This window comes from Typopeltis vanoorti, chromosome 12, assembly GCF_054136105.1.
Source record: "Typopeltis vanoorti isolate ZY-2024b chromosome 12, IOZ_Tvanoo_1.0, whole genome shotgun sequence".
In the NCBI taxonomy this organism is placed as follows: domain Eukaryota; kingdom Metazoa; phylum Arthropoda; class Arachnida; order Uropygi; family Thelyphonidae; genus Typopeltis; species Typopeltis vanoorti.
In genome coordinates, this window is record NC_143560.1 from 85,305,172 (window position 1) to 85,326,879 (window position 21,708).

The window sequence follows — 21,708 nt, forward strand, 5'->3', positions numbered from 1 at the left end:
CACATTTGTAATGTTAAAACTCCTATGATAAGGCATTTTTATATAATTTCAGCATTTCTGTACAGTTTCTTAAGGATTATATTACCAAGTTAAATATCTTAGCTGTTACAGCAATGCAGTCTTCATTTTTACATCATCTTCATCCATTTTACATGTCAGGTTTAGTATCAACAGGATATTTCTTATATTTTTTGTATTTCTTAATGCAGTAAGAAAATAAACAAAGAAATTTTTTATTGTTTATTTTTGTATTATTTATTTATTTATTTTTTACATGGTCCAAAAACCTGTTCTTGACCATCAATAAACATCCATGGTCACAATGAGATTCAAACTCACAGCCCATTGGTAGGAGAGCAGGTACATTAACCACTCAACCAACCAAGCAACATGAACATAACAGAAATTCCATACCAGTTTATGATTTTTATGTGTAATGTGACAAAATAATAATAACTGATAAGATATATCAGTTATTATTAGTGAATGTAATTATTTTACTTTTAATAGTTAGATAATAAGAGATAATTTAATTGCTTATTCAGTCAGTTGATCTCTTTTTTATCTGTCAGCATCAGTATTATCACATGGCTATTGCCACAATGACAATGGCAATAGCCATGCAAAAGAATCTCCTTTTAATTTCCTTACTCACATGACCTTTGTACAGTCTTTCAGAGATGACCTATCATTCTTGCATCACCTATTATCCTATACAATCATTCTCCTATATCTATCTAATATGCTTTTCACGCCAACTTAATGTCTCAATCATATCACCCTTCCTCCTCCTATCCTCCAAGCTCTGAAGACCATAATCCCTCGATCTATCCTCATATTCAATATTCCAACGTCTTAAGATAGTCTTACTTATTCACCTCTACACTTTCTCTGTTTCCTTATCACCAATATAGCCAGGTGATATCAGATGGGTGCACAGAAATCCAAATGACTCCTGATTAGTACCTTATAGAGTGGAACCATTACCTCCATGTCAGCATGCTTCACATTACAGGAGCAATTTTTTGAGTCACCATTACAACTTTTGTGATGTGTCTCATGAACTTCAGTTCTCTATCCACCAAGATACCCAGATCCCTTGCCTCTTCCACCTCCTCAAGCAAAATTCCTTCAATATGGTAAATCTCATTCCATCTTCTCTAGCCAAACTGCATAACTTTACACTCTGAAATGATATCCCATTCTTCAGCCCAAAGAATCAACCTATTCAAATCCTCTTGAACATCACATCAAAACTTTCTGGCATTGCTCTTCCAATTTAGCATAATCAGCAAAAACTAAATATATCCTCTCACAATCTGAATTATATCATTGATCTATCAATTAAATAACAGTTATCTCAGAATAGAACCCAATATACCTTACTTGTCATCCTCCTTTTCGAGATAATGCACCCTATACACAACTTGTTGTCTCCTATCGATCAACCATTCCTATAACCAAACTACCAAATACTATTCATCGCCATCCTTCCCAATTTCAGTGGTAATTATCATGTGGTACTCAATCAAATGCTTCAGCAAAATCCAGATAAATTGCTGTATAAGTATCTCCTATGTCCTATATATAGCTCACTCTATTATTATTTGACAGACTTTTTTGCTGAGTGGTTGGTGTATCCCCTCTTAAACCAACAAGTTATAGGTTTAAATCTGCTGTCTGGGCATGGATGTTTGTGACAGTCTTTAGGTGAGAGATGAATCTCATCACAGAACCTCTTACTGGAGGCTTGAAAATTTTCCATGTTTGATCTCTAGAACAGGGTATTTGGACTATGTTAAAAAAATAAATAAAAATGCAATATATATATTTATAAGATTAAAATTTAACTGACTAGAACAAATTACAACAATATATATCTACCTTCTGACGAGGTTAATGTACATATAATATCAAGGATTATGAAAAAACTCTGGTAAAAATTGGACTTTTTATTTCGGGTTCTAGTCAGTTAAATTTTAATTTTATAAATGTATACATCCCGAGTCAATCCTAATTACAACAATATATATATATATACATATATATAAAAATCCTAGTGATGATGATGATGCTGAAAATCCTAGTTTGTATTCTGTCTACAACAAACCTCTCTAACCTGATATAGATGATGCTTGGACACGATTATCAATGATATTGATGTTTAGTGGAAAAACAGACTTCTATATCTAATAATTGACTAAAATTATTTAGGTAATTAGATTAATAAGCCAATATTTTGACTTGATTACCAAAGCATCTTTCACAGACACAAAAAAATATACTGATCACATACATGCTAGCAGATTAGTAGGAAAGCAATCACAAACTGATGTAAAAGGTGGGCTCTTACAGTCCTAACTGGTGCCCTCTATGGATGTGGTGATCAGTACTAGATGAAGATCTCAAAATAACGGTCTACCAGATTTTTGGCAATGTGATGCAGTTGAATTTGTTTATGTTCAGGGAATATTGTAGTGCTGGGCAAATTCCAGAAACAGTCTTTCTATGATTTAAATCTGTTTCTGTAGAGGGAGGGAGATTCCCCCCTCATCGGATCCAGTGATCAGTATCCATCACATGATCTGCAACCCAGGAACAACTGTAGTATAGATGAAGGACATCTACACTACACTACACTACTTTTCTGTGTTGTAGATGAATACTGGCAATTCTTCCAGTTCTGAACTATCTAAACTTGCCAGAGCAAGGGATAATCTTAGACCCCAGGATGATCCAGATGATGGAGAGGATCTTTAGGTGAGATAAGGGAAGCTAATTTTTGGTAAGGTCCAAAGGAAGTCTATATATGTTATACTTTTTAAGAATGTGTACAATTTTTTTTTTTTTTTTTTTTGAGGTACCCTGTATGCAGGGAGGGGGATGGCAATGGATTTTTTTTGTGTTCTGGATTTTGGGGAAGGTTGGGTTGGGTGAATGGGTAGAAAGCTATGTTGATTTTATGAAGGGAGAAACCATTGGCTAAAAATGTGTCCTGAATAAGACTGAAAAATATCGATTTTACTCAGAGATCGATTAACATACATACTAACTGACAATGACCCACCCAGACACAAAAAAAAAACTCTTAAAAAATTATTAGACAAAGTTATATCCTGGCCTTCACTATAGGCAGACACAGTATGTAAGCATTTCAGAACTGTTTCAGCCTTTCGCCATTCATGAACACTTCTTTCTCCAACACTGAACAATCTACCAGCTTCATGACTTCTACCACTTCAAGCTTGAACTGTGCTGTGTAGGATTTTCTCTGAGAACTACTTCTGTCTTCCATGGATAATTCAGATCTAATAACAATGTAACTAGTTACAAGAGAATGATTACTAGCAATGCACATGCTTTTAAAGAATTCCTCCGTCCTCTGTCTGTACTTCCTAACTACTGCTAGTTGGCGCATGCGCATTATCTATACATCAAAAGGAGTGATTGAAAAGTTGGGGGTGTGCGTTATCTATCGTTTACTTATTACTTTATAGTTATAAGTAAGTTATAAATAACTATATATAAACTATTGAAAAGCTGTTGCCTAGAAATGAAATATGCATAGAATTTAAGAGAAGAGGAATATAGAAGAGAGAAAAAAGAACATAAAAAGCAAGTATCAGTTTGCTGTGAAATACCCCTACTCATGGTTTACAGTTGCTTGCTATAATGTGGTTACTTGGAGAAGCAGCCTTCATTCCTGGAATGGATCTCAATAATGTAGTTGTTGAAAGCAATTTAAATATTTATTTTGGACTTATGTACTTCATATCCAAAATTTCAACAATATTGTAAACAAAGATTATCATATAAAATGCATTAAATATATTGTAAAACACAGCACACGTGCATATGTATATGTTCAAATTGCAAATAGTGCTTATACACTGTATGCAGTTTGAACAAACTAGTTTTTCAGGTACATTATGGTGTGAATGCTAAGCATAGGGTTTTAGATCAAACAAAAAAAAATGCCACATATACTAAAATATATCTTATGTTTCTTACACATCTTGCTATACTATATAGTGCTAACAAATTTCATCAAAATGATATCGATTGTTTCTATTTACAAATAAATACACTAGTTTGTGTTATTATCCATATTGTTTGTCAAGCCTGGTGTTTAGGCTCATACATTGATTCTCCAGCATCATTTTGTTTAAGGAAATTAACAACATAAACTAGATAACTAAAAATATTTATTTATTATTTCCTATATTTCCCTGAAGTTAAATCAGCATCTTCAGAGATTAATTGGTAAGGCATAGTTGATTGATTAATTGGTTGGGATAGTTGGTAAGAGCTGAACTTCTTACTAACTATCCCAACCTTAAACAAAAATGGTTGTATTAAACTGGCTCTCATATGGGAAAACATCAGCAGACAGTCATCCCAACAGCCAAGGACATCCAACCAAAGCCAATACGTGGCATGATTATAGGATTTTAGGTCATCCCATATCTCCCCTATTCCATCTTTATTACTGAAGTGTTCCTGTGTGCACATGTGTAATACTAGTGTATTAATCCCTGAAGATGCTGATTCAACTTCAGCAAAATATAGGAAGTAAAAATTAAATATTTTTAGTTATTATCTAGTCTACATTGTTAATTGTTTGTCAAGGTGTTGTTATCCAACATTATTTGTTAAACTATCATCTGTTCTTTAATTTATTCATGATGGTGGAGGAGAAAACACACATCTAGGCAAATAATTAACCAACTTTATTTAGATGTAACATTACTAAACTAGGATTTTGCCTTGGTACCAATGCATTTTCATGGATTGAAAGATATACACTGAGTACCTGTACACAGGAATGCCAGCAGCAAACACAGATCGAGTGCAAAAAGGCAAATGTCTTAACAGCTACACTTTATGGATGCAGTGATTGGATCTTGCTCAGCTGAAAGTCTTAAGATGCTAGCCTCCCAGATTTTTGGTAAGGTGAGACATCCATATTTGTTTAGATTTCAAGAATGTGGTGATATTGTGGTGGATTCTAGAAAGCCTCTCAGATAGAAGTAAATACAATCTCAGATTGTATTTACTTCTATATAATGGCAAGGTTTCCTCCTATTGGATCTAGTGACCTGCATCAGTGGCATGGTCTACCAGCCCCAGATTGGCTGTAATGTGAATTATGGATGGCATTCTGAGATGTCGGATCATCCAATTGATACAGATTACAGAAACAGAAGACAGAAATCCAAGAGATTATTTCTAGAATCTGCCAGAGCACTAGCATTCTCTGAACAAATATGGCTGCTCTGCATTTGCCCAAAATATGGAAGACTATCATCTTGAGACCTTCTGCTGAATGAGCAAGACCCTATCACTGCACCCATAGAGGAGTGCATGTTAAGGCTTTAGGATTCCACCTTTTTGACTTATGGCTAGTGTGCACATGCATCATGTATATCTTTATGTCATAAAGATGCATAGGTGACAAAGGCAAAATATTGGTTTAATAATTTAACAGCTAAATAAAGTCAGTTAATTATTATCCCTAGACATGTTTCTTCCTCCAAATGATGACAAATAATAATCAACACCTAAGCATCCATATCAGGTTAGTGTTTTAGTTTAAACAAAGATGTAAAAGTAGTATGGAGGCACTAGTAAAGTTTCCTCTTATGTTGGAGATTTTACTACATTGTCCAAATTGAGTATAATAAAGCTTATATTATACTATCAATTGAACAAGGAGGGAAATATCAAAACAAGAAACTTACATTTAAGTAAAAATATTTGATATATATCTTTTTACTGAAATGTAAGTTGATTTTGATAAAATTAACCTTAAAATGGTATACTTATGTAAAGAGAAATAAACTTTTCACCCATTATTTTGTTAGATCTCCAGTATGAATAATGGAACTATTGTTCTGTCATACACGACTGAAAGTTCAACAGTGTTCATGTGACTATTATTAGTAGAAAAACACAATAGAACCCTACATAAAGAGTGGGACTGATGTTCAGACACACACACATGTAAACTGATGAAGAATTGATCCAATCTGAACAAGAAACATTGTCAGGTGATGGTGAAGACCTTTTTTAAAAAATTAAAAAGAAATTAAGAATTTAACATGGTCCAAATCGTCAAGGTTTTTTCAAAAGTGCAAATGCTCTCTCCAAATCAATGATTTTTGATCCCCTATATGACAGACATGAAAAATAATTCAAGACAAGAGAAGTATTTTATGCTACTGTGAAATTTTAAGAGAGCAACAAAGTGAAATACAGCAAACATTGGATGGTTTATAATAATTAGGTGAATTATTAGATGAAATAAATAATTAGTTGAATTATTGTTCTACTTCCACCCCTCTACTTAATTTCTTATACAGTAAGCGTTTTGTCCCCACGACCACCAATCTACAAGAAACAGAGTTAGTGGTTTTATTGCCTACTGTAATATTGTTTATGTAGATTCAGTATATTTAATATTTCTGGGTTAGTAGTATGGGTATAGGATTGCTTAAGGGGTCAGTGCTGGATAAGTGGAGGGAGACCTCCAAATAGCCTTTTAAGGAAATGCAGAGAACCAATTCAGTCCTCACCTTCTTGTGGTGCACCTCATTAATAGCCGACTTGGATAGTGAATGAGCAAGGATTGCTTGACAATTTGAAATTTAGCCAATAAATTGTATTCTTTTTGGCTTTTTTTTTTATGTTGAGCCCATACATGAGAGGTTGGTTTGATCAACCTATAGTACATTAGTACCGTATATGGGTAGTGGGTTGGGAAAGGAGGAACTTGTTTACATTTGATTTCAAAGACTGCATATTGTATTCCTTGGGAACTATAACAAGGGGAAGACTGTTCCATAGTACAGCAGTTGCATAGATGAAGGAGGAGGAGGAAAAGAAACCTGTCCTGTGGGTTTAAAGGTGCACTGCGAAGGGATGTTGAGCAGCAGCTACATGTGCTCCGATGAGTTTGGTACTAAGTGGGGGAAATTATTGTTGCTATTTCAGATGAACATTTCCCATGGAAGTATTTGTAGAATATGCATAATGTGGAAACCAAACATCTGTGTGAAAGTGGGGGAAGGAGTGAATTGGTAAGAAATGGGTCATAATAAGTCTAATTGCTCTCCTCTGTATTGAGTCAAGCATTTTGAGAGAGCTTTTAGGGGTCCCACCCAATATGTGAGAGCAATATTCAATAGCTGGGTGGATTTGCAATTTGTATAAAGTTAACAGCTCTTCAGGGGTGAAGTAACATCTTGAGTGAAAGAGAAATCCTAGTTTTTAGAAGCTGAGGATGCAGTGGTTGTGATGTCTTTATGCCAAGAGAGGCTTGATATCAGGGTAATTCCAAAAAGGGAAATCTCAAATTGTCTGGAAATTTGGGTGTTGTCAAAAATGATACTGGGAGAAAATGGTTCTTTTTTCTGAGAGATAAGACAGAACTGGATTTTATTTGCATTGAAGTTGATGAAGTTATCTGAACTCCATTGGAGGATGGCTTGGAGATTAGAATTGAGTAGGAGTAGGTTGAGGTGAGTTGTGTAGAGTGAGGTTTATCAAATGAAAGGGAGGAGTGCACTGAGCTGTCATCTGCAAAACTATTGGGTTGGAGGTCAACTGAAGTAAGTCATTGATATATAGCAGGAAGAGGGTTGGTGAGAGGACAGAACCTTGTGGAATCCCAGCATTAATTAAATGGTGGGAAGATAAGGAACCATCCACCACCACCCAGTGTGCGTCCAGACAGCTGACAATCCAACTACAGAAGTCCTGGGACAGATCAAACGATGATAGTTTGCCTAGTAAGCCTTTGTCCCAGACCCAGTCAAAAGCTCTTTGGAAATATTAAGTTCAACCACTTGAGATTCGCCAAACTTCTCCATGGCATTTGCCCAGAGATGGGTGACATATGTGAGCAGATTTCCTGTTGATTGGCAGCAACGGAATCCATACTGGCAGTTGTTTATTAGGTGGGTCCCTTCAAGGTAGTATAGATTGATGATTTTTTCCATTACTTTAGACAGGACTGAGGTGAGTGAGATAGGGTAGTAGTTGGATGGCAGTGACGTGTCGCCCTTCTTGGGGATAGGTTCAATATAGGCCAATTTCCAGGTTGTGGATAGGTACCAGTGGAGTAAGAAAGTATATACAGGTGACATAGGATAGGAGTCAGTTCTGGTGCACAAATTTTCAGGACAACTGGAGGAATGCCATCAAGGCCAGGAGACTTTTTTAATTTGGACAGTATTTTTCTGATCTCTTTCTGGCAAAAGGATATAGGGAGCATATACCATTGTCAGTTATGCATGCATTGGAAGCAAAGTTGAAAGCAGGAGATTTTGGTTTTTTCTGTGAGTAATGATGCAATGGAGCCATCTGGGTATGATATAGATGGGAGTAATATGTTGGGCAAAAGTTACGACCAATTGCTTTGGCAAGAGACCAAAAGGCTTGTCTGCAAGTTCCCTACTTTTTGCTCTTTCAAACTCAGTTTTGGAAGCACTGATAGTTTTTTTTGCATCTATTTCGGCTTGAGTATAATCTCTAAAGGATGGAGTTCTTGATTTCAGCCAGATGTGGTATGTTTGGTTTTTCATTTGTACAGACATGTCACATCTTTTGGAGAACCAGGGTTTAGTTAGGGAATGGCAGTTCAGAGTAGTGTGTGGGGGATATATGTTTCCATGCCGGTGAGGATTACTTTGATGATAAATTCAGTGCATATGTTTGGATTGGAGGGCCAGGAGCAATAGTCCAACCATGGGAATGAGGCATAGTAGTCACGGAGGCTCTCCCACTTGGCACTGTTATAATGCCAAACTACTGTTGTACGTGAGTGGCTGAGTAAGCATTGTTGCATGGGAGGGGGGAATGAGCACTAGATTGTTGTCAGAATTACCTGGGGGGGGGGTCCACTACATTCACTGCGTATTTGGAAGGGTGGTAGGTGAGGAAGAGATCTAGGGTGTTTGGGGAACAGTTCGGGTTATCTGGTATTCTGGTTGGCATCTGAACAAGTTGTGTAAGGTCATTAGTGATGGCAAATGTTTTAGCATCTCTTACTGCAAGATCTGTACAACTGGAGGAGGAAAGCCAGTTTGGTTTTATGGACATTAAACTCTCCTAGGAGGATGATTTCACTTTTGGGAAAGTGGAACTGGAAAAAAAATGAATTTTCAAGGAGAAGCAAAAACTGAAGACTCAGAGTGGTTGGTTGCATTAGGGGAGCAATAGAGACAGCAAATGAATTTGATTGAGTGGGGAAGGGATGTTTTCAATCAAAGAAGGTCAGAATTAGGCAATTCTAGGTTGGGTACTCTGCCAAGGTATGTCAGAGCGGATGTATGCGCAGGTGCCACCCTTGGGTCGAAAAGAGTTACAGTGTGTAGTTTGGAAGGTTGAGATGAATAGTGGTGGTGGGAAGTGAGATTTCAGTTTCTGCCAGAAAGAGTAGGTGGGGTTTAGAAGACTGGAGATGGTAGCAGACACTATTAAAGTTGCAGTTAAAGCCATGGATGCTGGTGAAGTGGATATGCATGGTTCTGTGAGGCATATATTTGACCACAAGGATCTTGCATGTTTCCTATGCAGTGCCTGCATACTGGTCTCCATGGTAGCTACTTGTGGTATCACTTGATTTTTTGCACTAATTTAGCTTGTTTGTAGTCTATGATCCAATTGTTTTCTCCATTTTGGAGAAAACAATTGGATGTTTTTCTTCTAGTTGTTTTTGAAGTTGATGCCTTTGTTCCCACTGGACAAATGAACTATATTGGCTTAAACCAGATATAACATAATGGTACAATTATGATAAATCATGTCAGCTCGGACAGTGCCCAGTTAAACATGGTTCTTGCTGTTTTCATCTGGGAACAGGGTGAACAGCAAAGTGTCATCTACTGGAACAGGCTCAAACTCAACATCAGTAGAGTTCAAGATTAGCACTACCAACATAAGAAACATCAACTGAAAAAAAAAAAAAAAATGGAACCAGCAGAAGAAGTGGATAAGTAAGTACCAGATAAACATAATAGGTATTGCTGAAACAAAGGCAAAAGCAGGTGTGATTCTTCTTAGCAACAAATATTGATTAAATGTCGTATTCAGTCAATAATGAGTGGCAAAAAGAAGCAATAACTATAGTATTCAGCACTAAATATGAAGATAATCTTCTTGAATGGCAGGCAGTATCATGTGACGTGGGCAAATTTCAGAATGGAAAATTGGACAGCGAGACTTTTGTGCTTATGATCCCACAGATGGTTCTAAGAAAGTGGAGGAATTTTAAGGAAGATAACTGATATGAAGAAAAAAGGAGAAATTTTTCCTTGTTGGAGATCTAAACAGCAGAGTTGGAAATGAGTATGAGACATTTTGGGAAAATGTTGAGAAAAGTGAAAAACTAATAATAATGGTAAGTACCTTCTGCATTTCTGCTCAGAACATAGATTAATCATTTCTGATACCATGTTCAAACATAAAGATGTACAAAATTCAAATAGAGAGAAGACAGAAGAAATAAGAAGTCTCACTGACTATGTTGTTGTTGTTGATAGTGATATCTTTATGCTAGTTCAGAAGTCCATTAGTAACTTTGAATGTTTCCCCTTTACTGATTGACATCAGAATGAACTGCAAATGGAATGGGGAGATTTCATATTAGTTATCATTAATTAAATTATTGGTATCAGTCTTTGTTCTGATATCAACTGCATAATTTTATTCCAAGAATAAAATATAGCAATGGAAAATGTAAAAATAATCATATTAAAAATTCTGAATATTTTTACGTATTAATTATGCTTGTTAGTTTTTGTTTTCATACACGCAGTGTCTGCACTTGCGATGTGCTCGTTATGAAAATGTTATATTAGAAGTAACATGTAAAGAAGTAAAAAAAAAAAATAATTGATATACTTACTAAACTGAATATTTGTGTTACTTATAAGAAAGTTTGTTGTGGTTTAAAAATGTTGAATTTTATGTTTTGTGAAAGACTTTTTCTTAGCGCTAATGGATACAGCGAGTCAGCCATTTTATTGCAGTGCGTAGTTTCTGACTTTTGTGAAGTGCGCATGCTCCCGGAGAGAACTTGATGTGTGATTGACAGCTGACAAGGAAAGCGTTGCGTATCCAAGTTACAGTTGTAAACAAGAGAGCGTTCGGAAAGTTTTTAGAACACTGGCCGAGATATATTCAAGTTGGAAGGAACTTGATTTTTTTTGTGCGACAGTCAGAAGGAAATTTCATATGGTATTCCGACAAGGGAATAGTGAAAATAATAGGTTTCAAGTTGGAATAAGTAAAGGAATAAAAGGAAACTGCAAGTTTTTATACACTGGCCGAGATATATTCAAGTTGGAAGGAACTTGATTTTTTTTGTGCGGCAGTCAAAAGGAAATTTCATTATGTATTCCGAAAAGGGAATAGTGAAAATAATAGGTTTCAAGCAGGAATAAGTAATGAATAAAAGGGTAGTCTTGAAACTATAAGTTTTTATGGTGAAATAAGTTAAGACTGTCAATTTAGTATTGTGAATGAAAGGAGAACTTGTTGCTTACATTCTAAAGTGAATGTTTTTCTTAGAGAAAATATTGATAAGGAAGTTTTATAAGTATTAAGAATGCCTGAAAGTGAAAGTTTAGAAAATATATTGAATTAAGAAGATTTTTAGGTATTAAAGGTGCCTGATCTGATGAGTATTACTACTAAAAGGAAAACAGGATATAGTCAAGAAGACTTTATGTGTGTTATATTGATTGATGAAAAGGATCCTGAAAATGAAGTACAGAGCCTTGTAACTTCTGGAAAAGAGCCTTAACAGAAAGAGAAAAAGACTATGAACATTTTTTTGTGATTGTGAAAGAAAAAGTGTTTAATCTTAAGAGTAAGTTTATATTTTTAAATAAGGCCTTGGATCCATGTAATCTGTAGTTATAGTTATGTATTATTACTAAAAGTGTATATATATTGTTTTAGTTTTATTAAATGTGTTTATTTTGTACTTGGTATTGAGTCAATGATTAGTTGGATTCTGAAAGAGTGAGTTAAAGTCATTGCACCAATTGGAGTGAACTCTTTGTGCAAATATAATAACATATAGGGACACTCGGAGTCAAAATAAAAATAATTGTTAGTAAAAGAGATTTATATAATAAATCACCTCATAAGTATATAGTATAATTATTAACAAAGGCATAGCCGGTAGACAAAAAAGTTAATATACTATAGAGGGAATATACATTTATAAAAAATAACAAAAACTCATGTGGATGAAAAATCTTGATGTTTACTTGTAAAATGTCTGTATATATTTTACAGGAGTCTTTAGTATAAATGAAACAGCAGTTAAACAATAATAGAAAATTCTAAAAAAGTGTCACCTTAGTAGCTGATGTAAGATAACATAAAACGGTCAGTATTTTCTTAACTAAAAAAACAAAATATAATTATATATAATTAAAGTTAGGAATGAATGAATGAATGAGAGATTGAAAAAATACTATCTCCCATAAAGGAGATAAATGTAGACCTTCAGATATGTTTAAGTTAGGACAGTGGAGAAATGTGTCACAAGTTTCTTTATAAAGAGACATTCCACGAGAAAGTGGCTTTCATGAAGGATTCTTGTCTTATTCTAGAGAACTAACTCTGTTCTTGATGAAGATGGCATGTTTAGCAAGTCCAGTCTGTTCAGGCTTATGGTTTTGATATAAGAATTATGTTCTTCGCAACAAACAAGAGTAGATCCTCCAGATTGTCCATAATAAGATAAGCCACAAGAACAAGGAATTTGATAAATGCCTGGTTTTCCATGTGTTTATCAGATTCCTTGCCAAGAAGAGGAAGTTTGCCTTTAGGATATGCAGAAAAAGTGGAAATATTTCTGACAAGGCAAAAGGCAACCAAAATGTTATTCAGAAATTTCTTGCACATAAGGGAGAGGAATGTGAGCGATTTCCTCTTGAGCCAAAGAGGCAGGGATTCTGTAACTTCTAAATGCTTTTTTTGATGAAGATTTCACTGAAACTGTTCATTAACACAGTTAACTTAATATGTTGTAATTCTGTAGAAGTTTATGCAAAGAATATAAGGAATAACATGATGTATTAAGGTCTTTATAGTTCCTATTTTTTTTTTTTTTTACTAGGGTGGTGGTTTGATTCTGCATGGATATAGTTGACCATGAGTTTTCTTCCAAAAAAACTGAAAATTGTCAGCTGCTATCTGGATAAAAAAAAAAGAAATATTAGATGCAAAAAAGCTATTTCATTGTCTTCTTCTTTTTCTAAAGTGAATTGGAACCTGGGATGAAGTGCATTTATTTTGAAAATAGAAACTGCTCTAACTCTGAAGAAGAAGAGCCATTCCAAATTGCAAAAATGGCATCAACATATCTATATTATTGTGTGTCGGTCTGAGAGGAGACATACGATCACTGAGCAATACACTAGATTATCCTGCAGTCTGTTTTTAATGATACAGGTAACTTAGGGATCTCTTAGGTAGATTACCATATATATTGCTTTATTGCAATTTTGGTCTTTTGTTATCCTAAGAAAATTGACATAAACTGGGTTTATTGGCCAAAGGATTTTAATTGATACTAAGTCAGAAATATCAACAAGTTTCAACTTGTTGATATTTTAGGTAACTTAGGGGTTGGCTTCTTCAGGGTGAATAAAAGAGATACAAAACAACTTAAACTGTTCATGAAGGAATGAACCGAATACAATTGTATTTTTTACAAATACAGAAGAGCGCATACATCAGACGCATGGAGCATGTATGATGTCAGCTGTTGTTATGCAAGAACATTCTGTAATTAGCAGCAAAATTTAACTCTAGCATGCTTAATGATCTTATGAGGGTCTTCCAAATATCAGCTAGAATTAATCCTTGGTTTCTATTGAGGTTGTGTTTAGAATGGATGACTGTTATGGCTTCTTTTATGTATCGGGAGCAGAAATCTTCCTCTAAACAGGGCATGGAGCTTTTGTTCCATTCAATGGTATGGTTTGTCCTTTAGAAATGAAAGGCTAACCCAGAATTGTCTTCTCTGTTATTGTTTACATCTCCTGTGTTCTTTTTTCTAATTTCCAAACTTCTTGAGGTCTGACCAATGTAATTTAATCCACATGAACAGGGGATGTTACAGACACCGGCATATTTGAAGAAGGCATGACTGTCTTTCGGAGATCTTAAAAAATGGCAGATAGTCTTTAAAGGTTTAAAAGTCACTCGTATTTCATGTGGCTTGAGGAGCGTAGAAAATAAAGTTCACCTTGGAACTTGGACATATCAGCCTTGCAGTCTATCACAAACCAACCAACACAGGTCAATACTTGCACTTCACATCTTCGCACCACATTTCTCAAAAACTAAGCATCATTCACATGCTCAAAAATAGGGCCTCTCGCATCACTACAGATGATAAAGATCTCAAAGATGAACTCTCCCACATATCAAAAACCCTGATAGACAATGGTTATCCAAAAAAATTGATCCACCATCACCATTCCTTATTGGGACAGTTTCTAAAAAGATTGCTACGCTCCTCAAGCCACATGAAATACGAGTGACTTTTAAACCTTTAAAGACTACCTGCCATTTTTTAAGATATCCGAAAGACAGTAATGCCTTCTTCAAATATGCCAGTGCCTATAACATTCCCTGTTCATCTGAATTAAATTACATTGGTCAGACCTCAAGAAGTTTGGAAATTATAAAAAAACGAACACATAGATGTAAACAATAACAGAGAAGACAATTCTGGGTTAGCCATACCATCGAATGGGACAAAAGCTCCATGCCCTATTTAGAAGAAGATTTCCGCTCCCAATACATAAAAAAAGCCATAACAGTCATCCATTCTAAACACAACCTCAATAGAAACCAAGGATTAATTCTAGCTGATATTTGGAAGATCCTCATAAGATCATTAAGCACACAGAGTTAAATTTCACTGCTAATTACAGAATGTTCCTGCATAACAACAGTTGACATCATACATGCTCCATGCATTTGATCTACGCATTCTTCTGTATTTGTAAAAAAATAGTTGTATTTGGTTCATTCCTTCATGAACAGTTTAAGTGTTTAAGTTGTTTTGTATCTCCTTTATTCACCCTGAGGCCAAACAGCTAAGTTGGCAAAACTTGTTGGCATTTCTTACTTAGTATCAATTAAAATCCTTTGGCCAATAAAACCCAGTTTATGTCAATTTTCTTACATTTAGATGGTCAAAAATAACATAGAATCATCTTTTGTTATCCTGTTTATTGCAAGTATTAATTGAAAAATTAAATACATGGGAGTTTTGTTGAATTGTATTATCCATTAGAACAAGCTTCATATTTTCTTGAGCTTAGTAGCAGGAGCAATGGATTGTTAGCTTGTCAGAATTCTTCATTGCGAAAAAATATCAGCAATCAGCAACAGTGAACGAAGCTGTAAATGTAATATAATAATTGAAGTTATATTTAGTTCTTAATAAGTATTGCTAATTTTCAAGAATACAAGGGTTTTATTTATTTATTATTATTATTTTTTTTTCATGCATTCAATGTGATTCCCCCCCCCCCATTTCTGTGTATATTGACATTTGAAATAGCAATCATCCAGTGAGAAGTATGTTACATGACTACTATATACATTTTATTTTATATATTCTATTTACAGTGGAAACATAAAAGGAAACGATATCAGTAGTGGACAAGTCCTTTATGATTACCTACCACCATTTCCTCCTTTGGGCACAGGCTATCATAGATATATCTTCATCCTTTACAAGCAAGAAAGTGAAATAGATTTTTCTGCATTCAAGAAAACACTTCCATGGTATATAAATAGATCACACTATCAATTTATTTTGGGGAAAATCAATTTCCCCAGAAAATACTTGTGTAAAAAAGAATGCTATGTTATAAACTTAAAAATTGGACAATATGTGATGTGAATTGAATAAACAAGTATATGCTTTAAAATATTTCAGCACTGTGCAGATTTTTGAGTTGTAAAACTTAGTGATAATAGTTTTTGAAAGTTCCTTTTGGTTAATTAAAAATTGTTGCTGCACAGTTATATAAGCAGCAAGCCTTCACAATGCTGGAAATTTTTGAAGCACAATGCACTTAAGTTCATATCAGTAATTTTGGTGTTTTTTCTTACACTTATTGTTCTTTGGGTTTTATTTTGTTAATAACATTTTGATTTTTATATTATGCATTTGTGGTTTTAGGCCAATAGAGAGTACAATTTAGGCAGTTAAATCCCAAATTGCCAGCCCATCCCCATTCGTTCAATACTCAGTAGATACCTACTAACAGGGTGCACCATGTCAAAGTGAGGGTTAGACATTGGGTCAGGAGCCCCAGTTAATTTCCACATTCTGAAAGGCGATGTGGAGGTCTCGTCCCAGTTATTTGGCTTTGACCCTTAAGCGAGTCATTAGAACACACAGGGCTAACATAAAGAAAATGGAAAAAGTGGTTCTTGTTGGAGATCTGAACAGCAGATTAGGCTAAAAAAGACAGCAGCTTCTACTTTCTGTCCTTTTCTTTAGTCAATTTTTAAAAAATTTCTTCAGACATATCAGACAACAGAAGAAAAATGCCATGCATCAGTAAATTATTATTGTACAGGCATTTCCATGGAGTTAGAAAGCTCATCGTGGGAGATCCATTATTCACACAATACCTATCATACATCTCCTTAAACTTGTTCACTGACAAAGCACTCACAACCACTTGTGGCAACCTATTCTACTCATTCACCATCCTCAAAGCAAAAAATCTAGTCCTGACACACTTGCTAACCACACTGTTATACAATTTCTATTGCTGACCCTTCATTTTCTCCCTTCCTGTCTTATACTGAAAAAAAGTCTTCAGTGTCAGTCCTATAAATCCCCCATAATAACTTATATGCTTCTATCATGTCTCTCCTTTTTTTGCATATCAGCCAGATTTTTATGCCAATAGATCATCAATCTATTCTCATAGGGAGTATTCCATAAACTTGCCACAATCTTTGTTACTTGTTTCTGGATCCTCTCCATGTCATTGCCACAGAAATGGTTTCTAGATCTGTGTGCAGTAGTCCAGATGTCATACTTATGTATTCTTCACTAACCATAATCTGATTTGCTCTTTTGGTCATCATCCAATTCCTGACATGTACCCTCAAGGGGTGTACAGGATATAATAGTACTACATGAAAAACTTACATCATTACTAACGTCCTATCTACGATTTTCCTCCAAATCAATCTGTTGCCTGTCAAGAGTCCAACATTATCAGATCTTATATTTCTATCTTCTAAGGCACTTTTTACTGTATCAATCCAGCTATATATCTTGGTCTTCCTCTGGGTCTTTTTCCAGCTAACCTGGCAGAGAATACTCGTTTTGCTGTTTTGCCTTCACAATACGCCCTCTAAACTTCAACTTCATATCCACAATCATTCCCAAGTCACTGGTTTCTTCATCAGTTTCCTATATTTCATTTCCATCAATATAGTACATTGCTTGTGATCGCTTCTTCCCAAAATCTTACACCTGGTTATTAAACTAACAGCCATTTACTTTTGCCTGTACTGCCAACCTATTTAAGTCATCCTGCAGGATCTCTACAGCACCTTCATTTACTATTGTTCTTCCAAGTTTAGCACCATCAGCAAATGAATATTTCCTATCATATCATTTCCTATATCATTGATATACAAATTAAACAACAGAGCATCAAGTACTGAGCCCCTGTTGTACACCACTGGTCACTTACTTCTCCTGGACTCAACTCCTCCCTAAAACATCTTTGATATCTGTCTGTCAGCTACCCTATAATCCTAATCAGCAGATTCATATCCATTCACATTTGCTCTAATTTATGCAACAGAGTTCTATTTGGAATCTTGTCAAATATTCCAAAGTCTAGCAATATCACTGAGTAGCCATTTCCCTTATCCAACTCTACTGTCAATTTATTATAAAAAGTAAGCAGATTACTAAAGGAAGACCTGCCCTTCTCAAAACCATGTTGTCCCTTAATACAGTATTATATTCCTGTCTACCTGCTCCTGCTCCCACCACTCCCAAAATACTGATTGGCCTATGATTTGCTATCTCTGTCTTTATGCATTGGGACTATTTTTCCTTCTTTCACTTCCTTGGTACCTTCCCAGTACTAAAGTCAGTAATCTGCCTATGTATTACTGGCTTTAGTTTAGTTTAGTTATGCAATCTAATTCCATGGTCGTGTTTGCATTGAGTCTTTGCAATGTTCTAATCAACTTTAATTCTTCAACCTTTGCTCTCTCATCAGTCAATGACATATCTAGTATTGCAATATCAGCACCCAGATAGTTCACCCTTGCAGAATGATGACTCAGCAACTCCACTGTTTGGTTTTTTCTGTTACCTCCTCACCATCAGCACTTTTTAAACTCATCCTTCTATAGTCATTTCTCCTTTTACTTGCAACATTGCAAAAGAAGTTTTTAGGATTTCTTTTGCCTCATCATCTAGCTTTTTCTCATAATTAACTTTGGCCTTCCTTACCATATACATCACCTCTCTTGATTGTGCCTTTTGTGGCTCGTTTGTATGCTGAGCATCTTTTTCTTTATAATCCTTGCACAATCTACAATCTTCTTTCTGTGCAACTCCTGTTTAATGAAGCTTTTCATCCATCTGATTATTATTTGATTTATCCTTCTGACATTGCGTTTAAATTCTGATACTGCTTTCTTCAAACACCCCTTGACCCAAGCTCCATAAACATCTTTCTCCTCCAAATTCTTATGCCATGCGACTGCTGGAAGCTTACTCCTCAGCTTCTCATAATCATCTGCTTTTGTAATTCCACACACGCATGTGGGGAAGGGGCTGAAAAGTTTTCATAAAAACCTAGAACAAACTGATATAACCACAAGAAAGAACATATCTTAAAACCCTTTAACCCCATGTTTCATCAAATTGTAATAATTTTTTAGGATATATAAAAAGACATGTCAGAGCTTTTGAAGAAATTTCAAGACAGAGGTGCAGGCCATCGTCAAGTTTTTTGTGCTGCAAGAAAAGTCCGCAACTGAGATTCTCCAAACTTTGTGTAACAGTTTAGGGAACTGTACCCTTTAATATCCAACAGTTGCCAGATGGGTGGCCAAGTTTAAAACTGAGCATCCTGAGAGAACAGATGCTCCCTGGTCAGGAAGATGTACTGCATGCATTGCCTTCCTTGATGATAGATGAATACTATCCAAAAACATTGCAAAGACTCAGGGAATGAGCTGGGGATCATTATCCACCAACATCTGGACATGCAGAAGCTCTCAGCAAAAGTGGGTCCTTAAATATTTGAATGCTGACTAAAAGAGAGAACATGTGCTGTTATCTCAAGAGATTTTGGGTCATTTTGAGAAATCAGATGCAAATTTTTTGGCTCGTATTGTGACTGTTGATGAAATATGGCTTCATCACTATGATGCAGAGACCAAACAGCATCATCTGTGGTAAAGGTGGCATAAGCCACTTTTACTACAGATGATGAAGACTGGAGACACAAAGGTTCTTCATGGCCAAAGAAGTTCTGAGCCGAAAAGTCAGCAGGGAAGTTTCTTGCCTTGTTTTTTGGGATATGGATGGTATAATCCTCACCAAGTACCTCAGAAAAGGTGAAACTGTTACAGCAGCAGCTTATTCAACAGCTCTGAAGGAAAATACTGTGGGAAACTGAGTAGAGGTGTGTTGCTTTTGCAGGACAACACACCTGCTCACACTGCTCATTAAACCAAACAGACAATACACAACTTGGACTTTCGTTGTCTGCCTCACCCACCTTATTTGCTAGACCTGGCCCTATCTGGACTATTTCCTATTCCCAAATTTAAAGAAACACTTGAAAGGAACAAAATTTACCACAGATGATGAAGTTATATCTGCAGCTGAGGACTAGTTTGTGCAACAAGGGAAAAACGTTTTTCTCAGAGGATTGCAAATGATCTGTGATCAGCAGCATTGTAATAAGTGTACAACACTTTATGGGAAATATATAGAATAATCTGTAAGTTACATGGTTCTACCTCAATTCCTTCATGGTGATTATCACAACTTATCAGCACACCCTTATGTATGTACGTGCACATATATATATATATATGTAGAATGTTTTTGCCTTGGGTGTACTATATCTTAAAGATACCAAGAAATTTTATAAACTTGGTTTTAATCCCTTTTTTTTCCCACGTTAGCAAACAAGTAAGTAAGCTAAGTTTGTGCCTGAAGTATTTTCAGGTCTGAGGCAACTCTTGGTAAAGGTGGCATAATCTCTGATCACTTGCCTAAGTATCCCATAATACAAAGCACATCTCCTTATGGACATGTATAATGCTATGTATTATGGGAAGGGTCACTACCCAGACTGGTTTCAACCTTTATTGAGGTCTCATCAGTGGGAGCCAGACCCAGAGGTGATGATACCAAGATTGAAGTAATGCAGAACTTATAGGCAAATGACCAGAGCTTATGCCACCTTTACCACGAGTTGCCTCAGACCTGAAAATACTTCAGGCGCAAACCTAGCTTACTTGCTTGTTTGCTAACTTGGGAAAAAAGGATTAAAACCAAGTTTATAAAATTTCTTGGTATCTTTAACGTATAGTACACCCAAGGTAAAAAAACTTTCTACATCTTTCTCTCATCGTGAGATTTTATTTAATAAGGTTTAAGCACCTTGTGGCAACTCATATAGGTAAATATAAGTTCTGCATTACTTCAACCTTGGTATCACCACCTCTGGGTATGGCTCCCAGTGACGAAACCTCATTTATTTATTTATCGTATGGCATGTACACATGGTTAAAAGACAATAAGATAAAATACACATGAATATATATGCTAATATAAATAAAAAGTAAAACATCCACATTCAAGCAAATACAAACATGAAATTTATGACAAGCATCAGACAGAAGATTAATCATATTTTAACATTTAGGTTTTTAATCCAATTGATCGCCTCTGGGGATAGGTCAAAGATATCCTTAAAGTCACCTGGATAGGCCATCAGTTCACATTCCTGTACTATATGGCGAAAGGTTTTGGTCTCGGCTCCACAGGAACAGTGAGGATTTGGTATCTTACCCCACTTTGAAAGTAAGTCTCCACATACACCATGGCCTGTATGAATCCTGTTAGCCATCGTCCATATATTCCTGGGCAGGTCAAATCCAGATGGTTTTTGGAAGATGTTTATGTAATTATAAACTTCAGGTGATACTGTTTGGGACCACAGTACATCCCACCTACTCACCATACTGCCATTCTGACTAATAAGATTATGGGCAGTTTTATGCCAGATATTCTGGATTTTAGTCTATTAGATAAAGCATCTGGAATAAATTCATGTATTGGAAGGTTTTGGTTATTTAAAATTCTTTTATATTCACAGAACAATATTCTGTGAATATAAAATTCTTTTATATTCACAGAATATTGCTCCTCCAGAACATCGCAGTTCTGGAGGAGCAATATGGCTCAAAGGGGAGCAAAAAACTCTGCTGCACTGTAAACTAGACCCATGGCGGAGTTGTGGCACTTGAGCCCCATATATATAGTACCACAAAGCTTCTGAACTATGTTATTTCTGGTGCAAACTTTAGCAGCAATATTAATCATATGCTGTTTATATGACAGAATTGAATCCAGAATTATTCCCAGATATT

General features: G+C 35.5%; 1 protein-coding gene across 1 annotated transcript in view; it reads left to right on the forward strand.

The window, feature by feature from the left end:
- mRpL38 (mitochondrial ribosomal protein L38) overlaps positions 1-21,708 on the forward strand; it is a 185,231-nt gene that overhangs the window by 95,912 nt on the left and 67,611 nt on the right. Inside the window, exon 5 of the mRNA XM_090401660.1 lies at positions 15,670-15,828. Within this exon, the coding sequence (XP_090257786.1) occupies positions 15,670-15,828 (159 nt within the window). The remainder of the gene's footprint in view (positions 1-15,669; positions 15,829-21,708) is intronic.